The 22,790-nt window shown below is 29.8% G+C and overlaps 1 protein-coding gene across 1 annotated transcript; it reads left to right on the top strand.

Annotated features, from left to right (window-relative positions):
• Window positions 1-16,478: 16,478 nt before the first annotated feature.
• SPL9D (squamosa promoter-binding-like protein 9d) lies at window positions 16,479-21,226 on the top strand. The gene is made up of 3 exons (XM_003553380.5): window positions 16,479-17,237; window positions 20,162-20,301; window positions 20,439-21,226. Exons 1-3 carry the CDS (start codon window positions 16,891-16,893, stop codon window positions 21,029-21,031), a joined length of 1,080 nt encoding a protein of 359 aa, XP_003553428.1. The 5' UTR covers window positions 16,479-16,890; the 3' UTR covers window positions 21,032-21,226.
• Window positions 21,227-22,790: the final 1,564 nt, after the last annotated feature.

Genomic DNA, 22,790 nt, shown 5'->3' with positions numbered 1-22,790 from the left:
AACATGCATTTATAGTAGAAAATGAGAGGAAATAGGAAGACAAAAACATAAGAAAGGAAGGAAAGGGGGTGGATAAAATGTGTTCCTATTAAAGAATGAGAACATGTGATGATTGTGAACGATCAGGAGTAAAGCCGAAAAAAGCCTGATGATGTTGATATTGAGATCCTTCTTTTGTAGAGAGTGAGTTCCCAAAGAAGGCCTAAGCTAGTGTTAGATCTAGTTGACTTGCTTGGAAGCTTGTGCTGCAATCTCTTTTGGTGAACTTTGGTTTGGTGTTGTCTTTTTTTCTTTTTTCTATTTTTTGGTACAAAGCTTCGAGCTTTGTTAATTGTCACACATACTCATAGAGATCTAGAAAGGGCAGAGAGCCTGCAGGACTATAGTCTAGCCTATGCCTATTCACAAAAAAAAGGTAAATATTTTTAAAATCTTATTTAGTTTTAAAAATAAACTTTAAGTATTTATTTAAAAAATGATAAGTTAATTTATTTAAGTAAATATAAATAACATAATATTATCAGTATTAGTATTATTGAATTTTTTTATCATATTATCTTGAAATTACATATTTATTAATTTTTTTAAAGACTTAATTCATTAGCATATAATAATACTATGTTTGTTGGTATATTTAAAAACTTTTAAACAAGTCTGAGTTAGGTTAGGGTTTTAAAAAGTTTAAGTGATGCCTGAAAATCACTTATCATAAATACATAAGTCAAATTTTGAAAAATGTGCAAGACTTATATTTTAACATAAATTTCTAGTTTGGTATGACCTATTTCTACCCTCCATAACTCACCCGTTTTCTTTGATTAATTGAGTATTGGAGCTAGAGGGTTTTGTGCTTTGATTTGCTAGGAATACGAGTGAGTTTTTTTAAAACAAAAATATTAATATCTAAAATTAACTACACAATAAAAATGTGTTCTTGTCGCATAATATATACAATGATTAATATATTGTGTACACGGTATGTTGTGAACAACAGAAGCCCATTTCCATTAGGTTAGGGGGTGCATTTTACATACACAATAAAAACATGCTCTTGTCGTATAATATATACAATGATAATGTGTTTTCATTGTGTATGGAAGGCGCACTCCTAACTTATAGAAATGCATTTACATTATGAACATTATGTAATAGAAATACATTTTCGTCAAGGGTCTTTTTGAAAATGTGAAATAACAAACAAAGTTTGGGGTGGGAAAAGCAAAAACTTGGGTGGGAATAACAGAGTCCTTTGACATGATATCAAGCCCGAATGACATACAAAACTGTATCAATCATGAAAGATGAAAAATATTGGGTCTGAGACTGAAGATTGAAGAAGCACAAGTCAGGCACGCGCGTGAAAAAAAAATATGAGATTCTTTTTCACTAACTTGAGTACAAGGAAGACGTTGTAACAACCGAGGCAATAAAAAAAATGAAGATAAATATTTATTTTAATTCTTAAAAGTGTGAGCTGATAAAAAAATTTAAATTTTATATCCAAATATGTAAAAAATGTGACAGATTAATCCTATGGACAATTTAATGATAAATAAGTCCATAAACTTTATGATTTAATATCAAACTATTCCTCAAAAATATAATTTCTTGTCAAAAACATTAATAAGAAAATGATTTTACAAATTTAATTACAGAATTAATTTGTCGCGTTTTACAACTTTGGAAATTAAATTTAAATTTTTCATATAAACCAATTCATCACCCTACCACTTCCAGGAAATAAAATGAGTATTTATCCAAACAATGAAAGAAAGGACTTTGGCCTATTAGATGACAGTACGATCTTCTTCTTTCTTCCATCGAATATGGTTTCCGTTGCTGTCATTTTTCGTTGCTGTTGATTCTGGAAAAAGGGGTATGTTTGATCAAGTTTTTTAAGGGATGTTAGATATTAAAGCAATCATGCACGATATCATGTAAAATGGGGAAACACCAAAAAAAAATAAAAAAATCGTTTGCTTAGTTTTGAAGTAACACGATAAAATGGCTCATACTTGATACGGAGACCACAAAACACCACCAAAGATGAAGACTAACTTTAAGCAAACACGATAATATGAATTCAATAACCACTCGTTTGCAGCTTAACAATATTTTTGCAACGGAAGATAAAGAATTGCGGCAGCAGAGATCAAGAACAGTGGTTGTTGCGTCTAGGTGTTCTATCTGAGAAATTTAGGGTTCACGATATGTCTATTTGGGCTAAAAATATTTTAATTTTATTTATTATATATTTTATATTAAATAACCAAGGACTAAATAGCAAAATTTAAAACTTCACAACAAATAGATGATGGGGGCATATATTAGTAAATGACGTGTTCGTCTGATATATGGACACGTAGTCAAGGTACCAAAACCCTCTAAATTAAAAGGGTGCGAAAAAATCTGCCAATAAAGAAACACAAACCTAAGGACTCTTAGGCTAACTTGAGTAGAAGTTTAAAAAAGAAGTATCAACAGTCAAAACAAAAAAAAGAAAAGAAACAAGTTGAACTAATTCAGGGAGAGTTGAGAGTTCCACATTGCCGACATTGGATAAATAAAAACAAGTTAAGACAAGTTAAAGTGTATATAACAAATTAAATAATTAAGTACAATAGATTTAAATATTTTAGATGATACGCCCCAATTCACACTCTCTTATTGAGCTCACCGTATCATTTCATTAGTTATTAACGTTGTTAACCCTTATAAACTAAGGGTAAAGATTGACAGACATCTAGTGTTATTTTACACATTGAGAAAGAAAAAGAAAAAAGAAAAAATGTGTAATATAATTTGATAGGAAAAAAATAAAAAAATAAAAAGAATGTCAAATAAGTGTTAATGATATATGAATATCTAAGTATCATTACTCGTCATGCCTCATGGTGGTAAGGTAAGTGGTAAAGCTAGTTAGTTCTCGTTGGGTCGTTATTAATGAGATCCTGTGCAGGCTCAGATCTTGTCTATATATTGGGAAAGTAAGTGCAGTATTTGGTGGTAGATAGAAATTGCAGAAAATGTGGGTGGTTCCAAAATCTGCTACGATTCATAATACTTAACTACTTTGTCATCTTATATTGATTGCTGCATAGTATTCAAAAGTGGCGGATATATAGTCATCGGTCCATATACTCATATAGGACCCTACTTCACAAACAGTAGTAGGCACGATCCTTGCTGCCTTTATGTGTCACTTTTACCATCTGCTTATAAGGGTAATCATACTCATACAAATTTATGTATTTTTACTTACGTACGTACCTGCATGCAATTCATTGAATAGCATATTACTTTTTATATATCCACCTTTTAAAATATAATAATATAAGTTGTGTACATATATATATACATTGTACTTGTATAGTCAGATAAACTAATAAGGTATAGTATAGTTAATAGATAACTAATTTTCTTAAATATAGGGATAGGAGTTTAATTTTTTGACAACATATGCATATGGAGAAGACTTCAGTAATCTATTAGGAGATTAGTCTCGTGATTTCTAATTATGAAAATATATTTCTTTAGCAAGAAAATTGTATATATAGTCTGTGCACGCACGTAATAAACTTTTTTTTTTCTCGTGTAACTATTTTTGTGTTGAGTATTGCTTTTCAAGTTTAATAAACAGATGTACTATGGAATTTCTAGAAAGTTGTATTGCAATTGGTGTTGGTGGACTGCAATTTGGAGAAACTGTTTTAAGTTTCATCTAACACTGATTTTTAGGTTGCTCAAATTATTACATTCCAATCAAAGAAGCTGTGAGTTGAAGTACTGTATCCGAGCTGTCTAACAGTGAGAGATGAACTTTTTAATCCACGAGGAAGCAGGTTTCTTGGAGCTGTATGTTTCAATGACCTGCCACCAAGGCTAGATTCTTAACAGTGTTATAAATATTAAAATTAATATACATATCATATTATAAAATTTTTTAAAAATATAATTTCTCTTATAAGGATGACATATCATATTAAGAAAAAGTATACAATCTAGATAGGTACAAAAGTTTTGTTTAATCCTATATTCTTTAATTATTTAAAACAAAAAAAGTTTTGTTGATTTTTTTCATAAAAATTTATGCACAACAGTATTTAAAACAATTATTGCTTGATATTTGTTAATTTTTTTATTATATTAAATTGTTTCTTCACATTTTTAGTGGTGAATAATAAAATAAACCACTATTATGTAAAAAAAATGTTTTTTATAAAAATAAAATAAAATTCAAACTATCCCACTAATCTGTTCTTGGCTTCTTCTTTTTTTCAAATAAACCACTAATATTTAAAAACTCACATTTTTTTAATTTTAAAATTATGAACTATTATTTATTAGCTTTTGTTTTTTATTTTAAAATTTCAAACTACTATTTAAAAGCATTCATATTTTTTAATTTTAAAACACCAAACTACTAAATATATTTTGAATTTTTATATTTCAAACTACCTCACTACTCTCCTAACTTCTTAAATGAACCACTATTGTTAAAACAATCACTTGATATTTGTTAATTGTTTGATTGAATTAAGTTGTTTCTTCACATTTTTTAATGATGAATAATAAAATAAATCACTATTATGTAAAAACTACATTTTTTTATATTAAAAAAATTAAAATTACCCCACTAATATGTTTTTCGCTTTTTTTAAAAAAATTAAACCACTATTATTTAAAAACTGACATTTTTTTAATTTTAAAATTCTGAACTACTATTATTTAAAAAAATATCTTTTATTTTAAAATTTCAAATTAGTTTTATCCATTTTCTTTAATTTTAAAACACCAAACTATTAAATATGTTTTTTTTGAATTTTTATATTTCAAACTACCCCATTATACTCTCCTGACTTCTTTATTTGCCAATTTTTGTGAAGAAACTGGAAAATTAATTTACCGTGACTTGTGAGAGAAATAAGAGACAACACATAGATCAAACTCAACCACAAAAGAAAAGTTAAAAAAAAAGAAAGAAAGAGGCCCAGAAGTTTGAAGGAAGTGAGATTAGTTCGATGATTATATCATAGTGTCATTCCACACCAAGATATATCAAATTACAATAAGTCAATAATCTAAATTCTATTACAATCCCATATTAATTTACCTTAAAGCTAGGACAAGAGGTTGAACCCTTGCCGCTTAAGCATCACCTCCACTTGTAGAGAAATTTGAATTTATGATAAGATGAGGGGTTATTTTACTTGGTATGCTATTTGAAATGGAAACTATAAATAGAAAATAATTGGAGATAATAATAAATGGCCAAAGTCACCACCTCCAAATAACTTCACCCTTGTGTCTTCATTGGACATCAATTTCATAGATGATGTTGATCCTAAGAAACTTCTATTGTTGACTGACAAATTGCAAGAATGGGATTCGATTTCACACGTACAATTCAAAATACAAGTTTTCCGAAATAAAATAAAATAAAAATATAAAAACACCACCATAATCCCTGCTTGTATTTCCCACAATTTTCACTCCATTCCCTATGCTAAATCTCACCCTGCAGTATCTAGTAAACAGGTTGTGTGATAAAAGAACATATTTAATTTAATTTAAGATATAAGGGTGATTACTTTTAAAGATAAGGATGATTAGATAAGAATAATCTAGAGATAAGTATGTAACAAACTAACACTTGGTAACAAAATCAGAAAAATTCAAAGGTTAAAATTTGGGAAAATAAAACATGAAAAAAAATGAGGGAATAGATAAAACGCTAATAAATGCAGAAAGAGAATCTAAGAAGATTTATTGTTCTGTTGCAACATCTGTGTATCTAAGTTATTAATTTTGAGCGGAAACGACAAGAGGTAGAATCTTGGAAGCCATGGTAGGAGAAGAAATTCTACTTTTTTTTTTTCTTTTGGGTTTTTGTGTTTCTAATGTGGGGATTGATTGGTGAAATGGGGTTGCATAGAAACTGTGAATGGAGATGGGAAATCGTGGCTGCTTTCACTTGTGTTTCAAAAAATAGGAGGATGCATTTACAAAATAACAAAAGATGAGACTATGCAGTTACCAAACACCAGGAGATGAGGAGTGTATAATTATTCACTTTTCATTTCAACAAATTACAAATTATAGATTTAGACATCACTTAGAAACAATAATATATAAGTTTCTTATGACATGTGAGAATTCATGTGGATGGATTGAGGTTTCTACAAAAGGGTTTTTATAACTTTTTCAGGTGACGTTATAATTGTTTATTAAAAAAATTATTAAAATTTATTATATACCAAATATTTTAGCATGTATGATGTATATGATAAATATTTGTTTTTATATAATTATTAAAATTTCAATTAAATAGATATTTTTAATATATAAATTATAAAAAAAATATTATATATTAATAATTTAAAATAATTTTACAGTGTCATATAATAATAAATTATTATATACAATAAGTTTATTATTTTTATAATAATTATTTTAAAATTCATACTAACAATAATTTTTTATGTTAACATTACATGACCATAAAACTCTAAATTATATTATGATAAATAAATATCTTTAAATATAAAAATTATATTTTATATTTATAATAATCTAAATTTTGACATAAATTTAATTTTAATTATTAATAATTTCTTAAAAAAAATAAAAAATGATGTAGTGCCAGAGATTAAAAAATAGTAAATTGGAAGATATAGATGGTTAAGAAAATCATATATATATATATATATTGAACATATTTTGCCAAATGAATACTTTGAAATAGTTGAGAGATGAATTATTTTGCCAATTATAAACGAAAATAACTTGAGAAATACCTATAAATGAAAAAGATAGAATATTGAACATATTTTATTGAAAGAGTGATGAGAGCGAAAATTTTATATTCTAAGTTTTGTATTCTAATTTATAAAATAAAAACAAATGTTTTTAAAGAGACATGATATTAATGGATGTATAATAAAATTTATAAAATCATTAATATTTTAATAATAATAATAATAAATTATTATAATTATATTTTCTGTATCTTATATTTCATTTTAGTAGAATCAAAATGATTAAGTTGCATAGTTGGATATAAGAGTCTTGAGAGACATTTTTAGAAGTTGTATGTTCTATTTTTGTTCCCTCTTTGCTCATCGTTATTGATTTCCGTTATCTAAAGAAAATAAGAGAAACATAAATTTTTGTAAGAGTGTTGATATTTAGACATTCATCATTTACTAATACTTTAACAATATTTTTTTTCTACTTTTCTTTTTTTTTATCATGTCATATTTTTATCAATTACTTATTTCTACTATTTTTCTATTTCTCTCAGAGTGTATACATCTTTTGGACATTTAAGAACAATTTCCAAAATTTAATGAGAAAAAAAGAAAGAAAAAAAGGTAAAATATATTTTTAATATTTAATTTAGTTGAAGATGCGGGGATGAGAGGAGAGATTCCCTCTTTTTCATTAGTTTATATAAAAAAGAGGGAAAAAATGCTGAATATATGCATATGTTCCTTTTCGTTTTTGTTCTCACTGCGACACACTGAGTTACCAGGGTACATGAGATAATGATGACATAGATAATAATTAGCTAACCTACTATTAGCAAAATCATTTAAGAGACCAAATAATTCACTTAAGAGATCTAAACCCAACAAAAATATTTCTAAGAACAAGCTAAAACTAAATATTAAGATATTTATAATAATTTAAACAGTAATGACTAAGATATGTATGGTAATGTTTGATCAGATTGATGTTAGCCGACACTTATCAAAAGTCACATCCATGTATTTTTCACAATGGTTTGGTGGTCTTATTTCTATTCTATCGTAAACGGGTTGGTACCCCTGGTGCCAATATATATTTATATGATTTTGTTTAGCTGATAAAAAAGAACTTATCAAAAGTCACCCAACTTACGGTAGAAAGTAGATGCTAAAATAATTTAGTTTTAAAATATAGAAACCCAAACTTTTTTTTGGTGCAAATAGAAACCCAAATCTAATAAAAAAAAATTCAATTACAAAAAAATAAATTTTAAAATATTTTTTTTTAAAAAAAAAATTTATTTAAAAGCACATAAGTGCACACACATATGAGAATGATCAACGTGTAAGGTTATAAATTACATAAATTCTTATATTATTCAATAACTTTTTATTAAACAATTTTATCCAATAATCTTGCATAGAATTGAAAGCTCTTATTACATAGGTCACACTTACAAATTTTTATATTAATATAAAATTATTTAATATTTCACTGATAAATAATATATTCTTTTAAAATATATAAAAATAAAATTACTCTGATTATATATTTATAATTGTTCATTTTTAACAAAAATATATATAAATAATTAAGATAATATATATTTACAATTTAATGATTATATAAATAAAATTCATATATATATATATATATATATATATATATATATATATATATATATATAATTATAGAAAATACTTCATGTGTGGAGCAACAAAATGGTGATAAATTGATTGGCATGCTGTGTGTGTGTGGAAACATGTTTGAATCACGTTGAATGGAGGTTTTCCAAATTTTAATGCATAAACTAAGAAGAAACATTAAGTATAGGTTGACGTTCAATTGAATTGAACTAATTTCCAACCAGGTGTAGTTTGTTGGCTTGCAAATCGAGAAGGAGGGAAAGAATCGAAATAAAGATATTCTTCTTATGATTTGCTGCAATATTCATATATAGGTGCATTTTGACAATTAAAATTGGTTTTTAGGTTTATATATATGTGTGTGTGAAAATGTTGTCTTTTTATTATTATTATTATCTATTATTATAACATAGTCAGATAATATCGTGGGATATATATTTTATATTAATTTTAAGGAAATTATTTATATTGATTAGATGCTTGTTTTGGAAAATTGTATGTTCATTATTTTGATTATAATTTTGAATAATTCTAAATTTAAACATTTGAAAGATTATATATATATATATATATATATATATATATATATATATATATATATATATATATATATATTATTCGGATTGTAGAAATTGATTTGAACTCAACTTCCTGCCTTTTCATATAATGTCATTCTTCCTTTGCTATTTTATCATTCTAATTATTTGTATTCTTATGATAATATTTGATCATGTCAAACCTTGCAAAACTCAAATGTGTGTCTCTTGACATTACTGGAAAAAATTATTTGTTTTGGGTATTAGATGCGGAAATACAATTAGTTGCAATGGATCTTAAAGACTATTAAAGATAAAAATAAAAGTATCTAATTAAGATAAGGCTAAAGCTATGATTTTTCTTAGCTACTACCTCCATGAAGGGTTAAAAACTGAATATCTTACTATAAAGACCCTCTTGTCCTTTGGAACAACTTGAAAGAAAGATATGACCACTAGAAAATTATGATACTTCCAAAAGCTCGTTACGAATGAATGCATTTATATTTACACGATTTTAAATATGTAAGTTAGTATAATTCCGCAATATTTAGAATCACTTATAAATTGGCCTTATATAGAGAAAATATTACTAATCCAAACATGTTAGAAAAAATATTCTCCACTTTTCGTACATCAAATGTGCTCTTGCAGTAGTAATATAGAGAAAAAAGGGTTTAAGAAATATTTTGGATTAATTTCTTGTCTCCTCGTGATTGAGCAAAATAATGAGTTTTTATTGAAAAATCACGAGGCTCGCCCAATTGGTTCTACTCCATTCCCAGAAGTGAATATGACAACTCATGATTATTATACGGATAGGAATATTGATCACATTGTTGGTGATGAGAGTGCCAAGAAATGATTTTTGTTATTGAACTTTATGCTTTAGTAGAATAGTTTGAACTTATATGTTTTTGAACTTTCGGTACTTTGATGTTATTTCACTTTATTGGACTTTAATAATTTTATTGGGCTCTATATGTGTTTTTCTTTTTGAAGCAATAAATAAGTTTTGTTATCTTTCAATTGTTTCCATATATTGATTTTTTTTTTATGTATACTCTTTTTTTTTTTTTTGTTAAGAATGAATATTGGCAATAATGTCAAATGAATATATGTGCCTTGCAGATAGGGCAATGACTCATACAATCCTTAAGAAAAATGAATTCTTCTCCCATCTAGTAATGCAAGACGTCAATATTAGTACTATATTTGGCAGTACACATATTATTGAAAGCTCCGGAAAAGCCAATATATTGTTACCTGGAGGAACTAAGTTCCACATTCACAATGCATTATATTCTTCCAAGTCTCATAGAAACTTGTTAAGTTTCAAAGATATTTGTTTACAAAACTTAGCCAATCAATTACTAAATGTATTCACTAACCCAACAAGGGTGACTAATCACATGTTCCAGCTGCTAATGCTCCAATAAGAATTGATATCTCAATTGGACAATCTAACATTGGAAACGAGTCTCAAACATGCATGAAGCGGGATAGACCCGTTGGTTCCAAGGACAAAAATCATCAAACAAAAAAGGGAATTAAAATGCAAGATGATTAAATAGAGGATGTAGAAACTCCAAAAGATTCCATAGACATAATTGATTGTTTAGTTTCAAAAGAATCTTAGGTACCTGAAATTATTGAAAATGAAGAAATCTCAAAAAATTATGTCATAAGTATGATGGAACTGAAACGAAATAAACATTGACGATGTGCTTTCATATAATATAATAATAAATGTAATAAATGGTACATGGGATCAAGAACCAAAGTCCATCAAGAATTGTCAACAAAGAAATGATTGGTCAAAATGGAAATATGCAATTGGGACAAAGTTAGACTCGCTTTCTAAGAAAAATGTTTTTGAACCTGGGGTCCATACACCTGAAAGTGTAAAACCAGTTGGATATAAATGAGTTTTTGTGCAAAAATGAAATGAGAATGATGAAATTATGAGATACAAAGCACAACTTGTTACTAAAGGATTTTCACAAAGACCTAGTATTGATTTGGAAGAAACATATTCACTTGTATTGGATGCAAGTACTTTTCGATACTTAATTAGTCTAGTTGCACATGAATGACTCAATTTACATCTAATGGATGCTGTTACAACTTATTTATATGGATTTCTTGATAATGACATTTATATGAAATTCCTTGAAGGATTCAATTTGCCCAATTAAGAATATTCTAGAGAATAATACTCAATGAAATTGAACATGTCTCTTTATGGGCTAAAGCAATAAGGACAAATGTGGTACAATCGTCTTAGTAAAAATTTGATAAAGGAAGGATATAATAATGATCCTCATTTTATCCATCTATTTTCATGAAAAAAAATCCAAAAATGGATTTGTCATAATTGTTGTTTATGTAAATGACTAAATGTCATTGGAACTCCATAAGAACTTTCAAAGCCATGGATTGTTTAAAGAAAGAGTTTGAGATGAAGGACCTAGGAAGGAAAAATTTCTGCTTGAGATTACAAACAAAATATTTAAAAGGTAAAATTTTTGTGCATCAAAAAGCTTATATAACGAAGGTGCTTAAAAGGTTCTATATGGACAAATCACATCCATTGTGTACTCTAATGGTTGTAAGGTCTGTAGATGTGAACAATAATCCTTACAAACCTAAATAAAACCATGAAGAACTATTTGGTCCCAAAGTACCATATCTTAGGGCTATATGAGCATTAATGTATCTGGCTTATTATGCACGACCCGATGTATCATTTGTAGTTAATTTATTAGCAAGATATAATTCTTGACCTACATGAAGACATCGAAATGAAGTAAAACACATACTTCGTTACCTTAAGGGCACTATGGGCATGAGCTTGTTTTATTCAAATGTTTCAAAGGCAGATCTAATGGGTTATACAAATGCAGGTTATTTGTCAGATCCTCATAATGGTAGATCCCAAATAGATTATTTATTTACATGTGGTGGTACAACTATTTTATGGTGGTCTGTGAAACAAACCATAGTTGCAACATCATTCAATCTTGTGTGAAAATTTTAGCATTACATGAGACAAGTCATGAATGTGTTTGGTTGAGATTCGTAATTCAACATGTGCAAGAAACATGTGGTTTATCTCCAAGGAAAATGATGTCAACAATCATATGTGAAGACAATGTGACATGTATCGTTTAGTTGAAAGAATGATACATTAAAAGAGATAGAACAAAATGTATTTTAGTAAAATTCTTCTTCACTCGTGATCTTCAGAAGAACGGTGATATAAATGTTCATCAAGTTTGTTTGTGCGAAAATCTAGCTAATCTCTTTACAAAGTTATTGCTAATGAAGAATTTTGAGCAACTTATTCACAAGACTAGACTTCTTAGTCTTAAAGATGATTATACGAATGAAGAGAGGAAGGGTGGGGGAATAAATACGTTTTGACTTTTTTTTCCTACACACATGATTTTGTCCCATTGGATTTTTTTAACAAGGTTTTTAATGAGACAAGTGATAACCTATTGAAGGATGATACATTCTTTTTCTTCACTAAGTTTTTATCCCACTAGGTTTTTTTCAAGTAAAATTTTAATGAGATACATTTTCAAATAATAGACATTTAAAGAAGGGTATTATGAATAATCTAATTGTGGTGTCCATATTATATATGTTTAGGATCTTTCTGTATTCATGTTTATTTTTGGCACTCTAAATTTCCATCTATAAACATGATGCTGCTATTGAAAAGAATACATATAATTCTAATTCTTTTTACTATACTTTTCTCTACTATTCTTATTTTATTCAACAAAATCTAGTATTTTATATCTTTTCCCTAAACTTGTAACTAAAGGTTTTTTTTTAACTTGTCCTTTCATTTAATTTCTTTTCAATAAAATTAAATAATAAGTAAAACTCTGTTCGTTAATACACCATTCCCTCCGAAGAAGAAAAATCACCTTTTTTATGATTATAACATTTTTTTTCTAAAATTAATTTTTCATAAAAAATTTCCAATTTTTTTGTTTTTCTCCCTACGATTAATCAAACTTCAAGATTATTTAAAAATTAATATGACTTATATTATAATATTAATTATTTATAATAAAATTTAATGATGAATATTATTTATCTTATTTTTGCATAAAATACTTTTTCCAATAATTTGTAGATTAATTGACCTGAAATTATTTTAACTTAATCAATAATATATTTGACAAAAAGCTTTGGATTTGATTCCTTAACTAAAACATGATTTGTCTTCACTAAAAAGATACTTATATTGGTAGCTAAACAAAAAATATATCTACGTTTTCTTTTTTGATATGCAGTGTATATATATATATATATATATATGAAAAGAAGCACCAGAAGTGCTGTACATAATAAATGAATACTCAACAGAAATAATCAAACTTCAATTCAAAGTCTTAAAATAATTACGGAACTTCTAAACCACCGGAGCTCCGTATGTGCGATGTAAATGAATGTAAACTAATGATAAAAAAAATGAATGTGAACATTTTTCTTCTTCTTATGGTTTAAAATTATAATATAAGTATAAATTAAGAAAAGTAATTAAAAATGATAATTTCTTAATCTGCGTTTTCTCTTATTTAGTATTTTTAATATGTATATATTATTATTATTTTAAAATTATTAAATATTGTTATTTTAACCTTTAAAATAAAAATAATTATAAATAAAAATTTCCTTACAAATGACGCGTAAACAAAAGTAACACATGTTAAGTTCTAGTTTTATTATTAGTAATTACTAATAAATAAATAATAAATAAATTGTGGTTTGTAATTGTAAGGAAACTATTTTCTCGGATATAGTACTGTTTTGAAAAATGTGTTTCATATTTTGTGTAAGGCGCTTACCAATTACCATTACTTAAGCAACCTATTTATACTGACTTGTGTACAGTACTTTTAACTTTAAAGCAACGTGAGAGACAAGAACATTCAATTACAGTAAACGGTTTTTTCAATAACATTTAATTATATAGGAACGTGTGAAAAAAAATGTTAAATTATTATAACTTCGCTTTTCAGTAGTTTGACATTTATCTTTTTTATTTTTTATTTTTGGAGTTGTTGATAAGAGGAGCGAAAGCTAAAGACTCGTCCACGAGGAAAACGCAAGAGATCCTCTACCAAGCACACTAGTGTAACGGGGAAGAGGGCAAGCGGCTATGAATTAATCAAGGGTGATTATATGGATTCAGATTCGCAAATCACGTAAACTTTGTGGATATTAAGTCTTTTTTTAAAGTTTATGTAGTTATATTGAGTTTTTGAGTCCATAAATTCTTGAATTTGATTGACTTTATTTATGGACTCGTAAATTATTTATTTAAACTGTTAAAGTTTGATGTGTAAGTAATTTTAATTCCTTATGTTAAGATTTTGATTTTTAATTTAGATTGTTATAGTTAAATTGTGATATTTAAAATATTAATATATTTTAGTGTGATAGATTTTAGCTTTAAAAATGAAGTTAATTTTTTTTCTTCTAATTTTATACACTTTTTTTACTTTTTTAAAAATATTTTTTTTCTTCAAATTATTACTTAATTTCATGGATTGATTCATTTATTCATGCGCTTTTGTAATTCGGATACTAACTGTGAAAAAGTTCATTTATTTTCTAGATTAAATTTATTTGGTAAGTCTAAAACACACGTTTCACGGGTCGGACCTTAAATGAGACAAACTAGTCCATATACTTACCCCCTAAAATTAATGTTATCAGATTTGGATCAGTCATCGAGTCGATTTAGATACTGGGTCACAAGTTGACCCAATGAATCACTAGTCGATCACATGATCCCGTCTATATTTTAAAAATCATAACATGTAAACTTACACTTAATATATAAGTTTTAACAAAATCCAACATATCTAGAAGCATAATTATGAACTTGTTTAAAATTTTAAGCACACAATATATTATTATCATCTATTTATTAAAACTATCATTGTTGTACACGGTCAAAAATAATACATACACATATGTACATAGATACATGCACACACACACAAACATATATGACATATCATATGAGATGAATATGATTATTATGAGAGTGAAATGATTAAATTTGAACCGTATATCCATATATGCAAGGTTAAGATTTACATTCTAGATTTAATCTGTTTAGTCTCATATAATATGCTTTCTCTAATAAGATATGTCATCTCTCTCCCTCCCTCTCTCTCTCTCTCTCTCTATATATATATATATATATATGACATGTCATATGAGAGGAAAATATTTTATATAAGAGTGAAATGATTAAATTTGAACCATATAATCAAACATGAACAATCAAGATTTAATCTTAAAAAGTCATGCGACCTTTTAAGTAGTTACATCGTATTAAATCTTAACTTTATACAGTTCAAATTTAATCTTCTCACTCCCATATAAGATATTTCCTCTCATAAGATTTTGTAGCGGCGTCAATCATATTGGTGGCGATGATGGTGATCATGGTGATGATCACATTGGTGGTAGTAGTGGTGGTGAGGGTGATGACAACGACAACGACCACGGTCATGTGATGGTGACAGTAGAGATTAACGATCATGGTAGTGGTTGCGGTGGAGTTTATGATAGTTATGGTGGAAACAGTCATAACATGATAATGGTCATGGTTATGATAGGTTTAAGATATCTTAGGACATCACATATTAAATCTTTAAGATATATATTTTTTTGTTTTGTAAATCTTATGGAGATTTATAATTGAATAAAATTTTAATTTGAATTTTAAATGTTTTAATCTTGATCTCTTTCATTTTAATCTAATCGTTGAAATTAATTATTTTCATTTTCACATAAGAACATAAGATGATTATTCTCATATGATAGATACGTCTTTTAAACACATACACACTTGTAAATTAGCTATGAAAAAATTGAAAGGATAATAACTTTATTGTCTTAGATTATAAAATGTGGTTATGCCGTGATATAAAAAAGTATGTAAATCTATAAACAACATGTGTTGATTTAATTGTTAAAAAGAAATTAAAAAATACTTACCTTTTGAGTCAATCAAATCGTTGATTCAAGTCGAATCAAATCGATTCATGTCGAATCATATGCATATTGAATCCAACTAATAGTTGAGATTCAATAGGTGTCTAATTCTAGACTAATGGGTTGAGCCGAGTCTAATAATAACATGTTTGGATAAATGGTGCTTAATTTCAATTCAATTATTTTTTCACGTTTATAGTAAAGAACTCTTTGTAGCTTTGAGATTTTCACGGTGAAAAATTGATTTTTGTGGTGCCACCGCAGAACCAAAGATACCATAAGTCGCCAATGAATTGCAATTGCAAGGTCAAGATTTTTTTTCGTTTGATTCTGAAATGAATATATAATGATGATATGTTGTAAAATTTGGGTCCATGGATACATCCCTTTCGTATGTAGCACCAGCTAGCAAGTGTGTGACAGGGACAGAAAAAGTTGCACAAAACGACAGTTACACTTGTAAGGGCCTGGAATGGTTTAAAACTTGGAACTTTTTGAAGCAATGAGATGAGAGGAAATTGTTGAGTTGAGAAGAAAAAAAAAGAAGAGAGGGTACAATCTGTCTCTCGTAGCTGGCTGGCTCCATTATTTTTGGTTTTGGACAGACAAGGGTGTGTTTGGTTCTCTGACTACACTCACTCACTCCTTCTCTCTTCTCTCTCAGTGTACCACACTCTCTGCCACCTATGGCCCAGCGTCAACTCTCTCCTTTTCCCTACCCTTCCACCTCCTCTTTTGTCTTCCACTTTACTCTCCCACTACCACTCCTTTCATGACTTCAACTTCAACAACCACCTCTTTCTCTCTCACTTCTTCTCTTGCTCTTATCAAAACAAACCACTATGAATAATACTAACGATAATAATAGTTACAACAATACACTCTAGCTTCTAGCCTGCTACCTTTCCTTATCACCAGCACCAATGGCTTCAGACGCCAAACTCTCCTCTTCTGAGTCCCTCAACGGTTTGAAATTCGGCCAAAAAATCTATTTTGAGGATGTTGGTCTTGCTACTCCAGCCACCTCTCTTACTTCTTCTTCTTCTTCTTCTTCTGCTGCTACTGTTACTTCTTCTTCTTCTTCAAGGAAAGGAAGAGGTGGGTCTGTTCAACCAGCTCAACCTCCCAGGTGTCAAGTTGAAGGGTGCAAAGTAGATCTGAGTGATGCAAAAGCTTACTATTCTAGACACAAGGTCTGTGGCATGCACTCTAAATCCCCTTCAGTCATTGTTGCTGGTCTTCAACAAAGGTTTTGTCAACAGTGTAGCAGGTCAAACCCCTTCTTTCATTATTATTATTATTATTACCTGAAACAAAACTGAAAATTCTCTTTTTCTTCTTCTTGTGCTATTTTAATATTGAGGTAAGATAAAGTAGGGTAGGGCCTTGTTTATTTTATTCAGTTTTTTTGCTCGTTATTCTGCGGTTTGGGGTGTAGGTTTGTAGGTGAGATATGTTATCCTGTTTTGTCGGTGCAGTTATAGGTGTGTGTGTTACTTGTTTGGAGTTGGTTTAGTTCCTTAATCGTGGCTTTGCTTTTGTTCAAGGCTTTGGTGTGGTGTGATTCTTTGTGTCTGTTCTTGAGATGTTTGTTGTTCAGTTATGATTTGGCTGATTGTACTCGGTATACTTTACTTTTTTTTCCCCTCCTAGCGTAGCTTTAAAGTGCTTATCTGAACGGCTGTCTTATAACGCATGTGAAATATTATTGTTTTCCTTTTCAGCGAATTGATTCTTGCACCCCCGGGTGTGTTTGGTATTAAAAATAATAACTTCGTTTGTACGGAAAAAAGGCTTGAAGTGGGTGTGCAATTTGTAGTCTTAAAATAACACAAACACTACTATGCTGTTTTCCCTCTAGCCTTTGAGGGGGCCCTCAATTGTGTAGTGAACTATTGATATGCTGTTACAGTTTTCTCATTACTGTTTTTGTGTTTGGATTATCTTTTTTGGAGAAATAATATTTTTTTTTTCCTTTTATAGATTACTAGAGAGCCTTTGAAAAAAAATAAAATAATGATAATTTTCCAAATATAATCTGTTACCAAACATGACCAAACTCTTTAGGTATGTGATCTGTGTAAAGATACATCCATGTATTTTACTGTCATGAATCAAGTTGTTTTATAGTGTGAAGGCATGTTATTTGTACTACAAGAGCAATTCCTTGTTGATGTGAACCTAGGATTCTTACTCAAGGCTTGCATTATTATCAAAATGGTAGTTTTCTGCTAATTGGAGTGAGAGTGACTTTAGCCTTCCCTTGTCTGGTCATCCATAACGTGGGTCCTGATTGTTGAATTTGATTTATCTATCTTAAACAGATAGGTTGTCTGATTGTTTATGTAATTTCCTTGCATGAAGACACTAGTCATGTATTGCCTCCTTGACTAATGTTAGTTTTCATACTGTTTAGTTTGACTTGTTGATACATTATTGAGAATGAGTGCAATTGGTGTTGCTGGATCATGAAATCCTAACCACATGCTTTGCTTATGTGACTATTCATCTCTATTCTGTTTTATGGTGCTAGCTATGTCAGACTGTCAGTTGTCACATGTACTATCCATTTCAATTTGACTCATTAGTGCTAGAGGATGCTACTGTGCATTCTAGGATAGTATTCAATGGTGTAATAAGCTTGTATTTTGGAGACAGATGGCCATCATAATTGGAAAGTTTCCAACCCCAGGATATGGAGAATATGGTCTATCTGTCAATGAATGTGGTTTTATATGCAGTTTTTTTTTGGAGCTGGGATAACTTTCTGTTGGCTGTTCTAAGAGTAATTTGTGTCTTTTTTTTTGTCTCATGGTTCTTCCACAGTTGAAAAGGGTTATCTAAGTCAAAAGTTACACTTTTCCTTAATAATGAAAAACAATACTCTTCTGAATAGGGTGACAATGAATTGAACCAACTCGAAAATAGTTCGGAACTCGATTCAATAATCAGCTCGTTGAATTTGGTTCATGAACCAAATGAGCTGAATTTGAGCTCGTTAAATAAATGACCCAAACTTGAGCTGCTAATAGTTCAACTCATTTGATTCATGAATTGGCTCAATATATATATATATATAATTGATTGGGTTTTCTATTATTTTATATATATCTAGGGCAGGGTAGTTTTTATTTATGCAGACTTTGGTTATAATTATGTTTTTTTTGTCATACCTTGTGGCCCTACAAAGCTAATAGAATAAGTTCAGTTTTGTCTTTTCACAAAAATTAAACAATCATTTTATCTAAAATCTACCAATAAATTGAAAATTTGAATTGTATAGGATTTAAAAAATTTGACTTTTGGTTCATGTGATCCAAGCTAACAAGCTGAATTGAACTGTTTGTGAGCTTGAACTGAGTTGAGTTCGAGCTGAAAAATAAAGGTTCATGAACCAAAAGTCAAATTTTTCAGCAAAAGATATTAATGAGCCGAACTGAACTCGACTCGTTTCCGGACCTACTTCTGAATATTCTAAGTTAAAATACATATCATGAGAAAGATCGTGAAAAGATATTTAAGATGGACTTTTTAGCATCCAATCTCCCAGCATTTCAGATGTACTATCGGTGGATATACATTGTGGTTTATCCCCTGTATTTAAGCTTGATGACTTCTCTTTTGAATTATTCTGGTGTCTTTCACTAAAGAGTAAATACAATGCCATCCCTTTTGGTAATATAGAAGATAAACAACTTCATTGGTATTGTTTTGGTCTTATTTTACTAATACGTTAAAGCTGAATTCCAAGTATCATGGAGCCGCAGAATGTTACTTGAGCAATGTTTGAGGATTGCTTCAGTAAAACAGGGCTCAAGGAGCATCTTATACTGCTAATATGCCATCTCATTCAATGCCAAACAAGCTCACATGATGTGCATCATATGGAATACCCTTGTTCTTGGGTTTATACATATTGCTTATGTTCTGCAATCTTTGCAATGATGACTAATTCAAATAAGTTAGAAATTCCATCTCATTTGCATCTGCATTTAATGAAACAACAAATATTTTAAGTGCTTCCAATTTGTGGCAACAACAGCATGTCATGCTAAGGTAACAGTAGACTTGTCATGTTAGCATTTCTTAAGTCTTGGCACTTGGGTATGCTTGTACTCATTCACCTCTCTTTGACATAAATTGGAATCATTTATATTTGTAAAAGATAATATCATGTTTCATAGTCTTGCACAGGTTTCATCAGCTTCCTGAGTTTGATCAAGGAAAAAGAAGTTGCCGTAGGCGACTAGCTGGCCATAATGAACGTCGGAGAAAGCCCCCAACAAGCTCCCTCTTAACCTCTCGCTATGCCAGACTTTCTTCGTCTGCTTTTGGTTAGAAACTATCAGTAAAATATCAGTTTCATGTCTCTTCCAATTTTTTCATAGGGAAGCATATTTAGTTTCAGCTTGTGTCATTCCTGGCATACAAAAGTAAAACAAACTCTAATGTCTGGCACTTTTATTGACAGATAATAGTGGCAGAGGTAGCAACTTTCTGATGGAATTGACTTCATACCCAAAGCTTAGTCTGAGAAATTCACTTCCAACTCCTAGATCATCTGAGCTAGCTCCTGGAAATCAAACCTCCACACTTAGCTGGAATGGCAACTCAGAGACATCATCTGACCTTTTCTTGCAAGGTTCGGTGGGTGGGACAAGCTTCGCCAGCCCGGGACATCCTCCAGGGGAAAGTTACATTGGGGTCACCGACACGAGCTGTGCTCTCTCTCTTCTGTCAAATCAAACATGGGGTTCTAGAAACACAGCACCAAGTCTTGGGTTGAGTAACATGATAAATTTCAACGGGACACCCTTGACACAACTTGCTGCATCATCTCATGGTGCATCAATCCATCAACTTCCAAATACCTCGTGGTTTTTCAAGGGCATTGATTCTGGTAACTGTTCGCCCGAGGTGGTCCCTGATCTAGGTCTCGGTCAGATTTCACAGCCTCTCAATAGCCAACTTCATGGTGAGCTGGACCTGTCCCAACAGGGCAGGAGGCATTATATGGATCTAGAACAGTCCAGGGCATATGAATCTGCTCATTGGTCACTTTAATGCACTTGTTTTTTTTTGTCAGCTTTGTAATAACATGTAGCAGAAACCTGTGCCTACTTGGTTACTTACCAGATTGATGATAACTATTGCTTGTTGTTTTGTTTTGTTTTAACTGATAAGCAAGGTGGGTAGCCTTGCCTCATTTGTGGAACTTTCAGGCACCGAATGAATCTCACCTGAGAGTGTGTTTTGTTAGTAGTGTCTTAAACACAGGTATGGTGTTTTCTGCCATTGCCGTCACCTCTGGAATTATTTGTGATTGGGAGGACAGCCTCTTTGATGTTTGCTACCACCGCTCCATTTTATTTGATATTATCTTTTGACTATCTGTCAACTAAGTGTTGCACACATTGCTTGCCTAAGAACATTTTGCACAGCATTAAGTTGAATGACTTGGATAACAAGGCATGCTTGGTTTTCAGTTGGGAGGTGCTCAACGTACATTTCAGAAGGTAAAACTAAAAAAGCTCTTTGTATGGTTTTCAATTGAATCCAATTGTAAATTGGGTTTTGTCTCAAAACTTAGTTTCAAATGAAAGAAAAGGTAGGGTTGTTTTTGCAAAATGAAGTTCATATAAATTGAGGTTTGTAAACTTTAATTAAAACATGCAACCTGTTCAAAAATCACTTCATTTTTTCAACACAATATTAGGGTCACAAAACAATTCAGTGCATGTTTACATTAGAGTTTGTAAATCTAAGTTTGAACTCAGAATTTCATTTTGCTAATTGAGTTAGCAAAAAGAATCTTTTCTTCTTTCATTTCAAATTGAGTATCAAGACAAAATTGAGGTAGCTCTCAGTTTATAATATGATTTTTGGTATAAATCATAAGCATCCTCTAGTGTAGGTAATTTAGTTTGAGTTAGATAAGATTACTATAAGAAGCAAAGTTTTCTCTCCGTAGTTGCATATCTAGGACTCATTTGGAATCTTTGGTTAAGTTTGAATGATCTGGTGTAGTTGATTTACGTGTTGGACAGTAGTTTACAATAAAACTAAAACTAGTTTTTCAGTTTTACTTTTTGAATACATGTTGGGGCCTCCTAGATCAAAAAGAGATTAATTTTATTTATTAATGAATTTCGGTATGCAAATCGTTTAGAAGTTACAACTATTGGAAGTGATATTTCTATGAATACCATGATAGGAAAGGGAAAAAAACTTAAAGGAGTCTAGAATAGAATGAAACAAAAGGGGTGGGGATGCAGGTAATCAAAATTATGGAAATTCCAAAAATGTTATCATGATGAGTGAAGAAGACATGTTAAATGACTTTTTGTTGTTTTCAGAATTTTTGAAGATTTGGAGTGAATATTTTTTCGTTGCAAGTGTGTGCACTAAGGATATTCCCTAGATAATTTATGTTGAACTGAGGTGGACGGGGTGTTGGGAGCACGTGTTGAGGTTGGTTGTTGGATGTTGAGATCCTCTGGTGGTTGTGACAATAGTAATTATTTGCACTTTAACACTCAAGTTAATAAGAATTTTGGTAGAGTAATAACAATATTAACTGATGCGTATCTAGAGAAGGGAGGGTTCTGCTATTTATAGGTGTTGGGTGGTTTGAATTAAATGAGATTGGATTAGTTAAGCTGTCAATCTACTGTCTTAGAATCCCATACTTCATCTGTAAACACACATGGTGTTTATGCAATTGGTATGACTTATAAGGTAGTTGCTTAAAACAGTAGTGAGAATGACACTCCTATCAAAGTAAGTGTCCCACCTTACAAGGTATATGATGTGTAGGGCTTGG

Source organism: Glycine max, chromosome 19 (assembly GCF_000004515.6).
Source record: "Glycine max cultivar Williams 82 chromosome 19, Glycine_max_v4.0, whole genome shotgun sequence".
NCBI classification, from domain to species: domain Eukaryota; kingdom Viridiplantae; phylum Streptophyta; class Magnoliopsida; order Fabales; family Fabaceae; genus Glycine; species Glycine max.
This window is presented reverse-complemented; position numbering and strand designations above follow the sequence as displayed.

What these genes read in the sequence shown, in the direction of transcription:
- SPL9D (XM_003553380.5), top strand. Translation starts at nt 16,891, where the DNA reads ATGGCTTCAGACGCCAAACTCTCCTCTTCTGAGTCCCTCAACGGTTTG. An exon ending in TTTTGTCAACAGTGTAGCAG is followed by an intron (nt 17,238 to 20,161) that starts GTCAAACCCCTT and finishes AGTCTTGCACAG; the next exon opens with GTTTCATCAGCTTCCTGAGT. An exon ending in ACTTTCTTCGTCTGCTTTTG is followed by an intron (nt 20,302 to 20,438) that starts GTTAGAAACTAT and finishes TTTTATTGACAG; the next exon opens with ATAATAGTGGCAGAGGTAGC.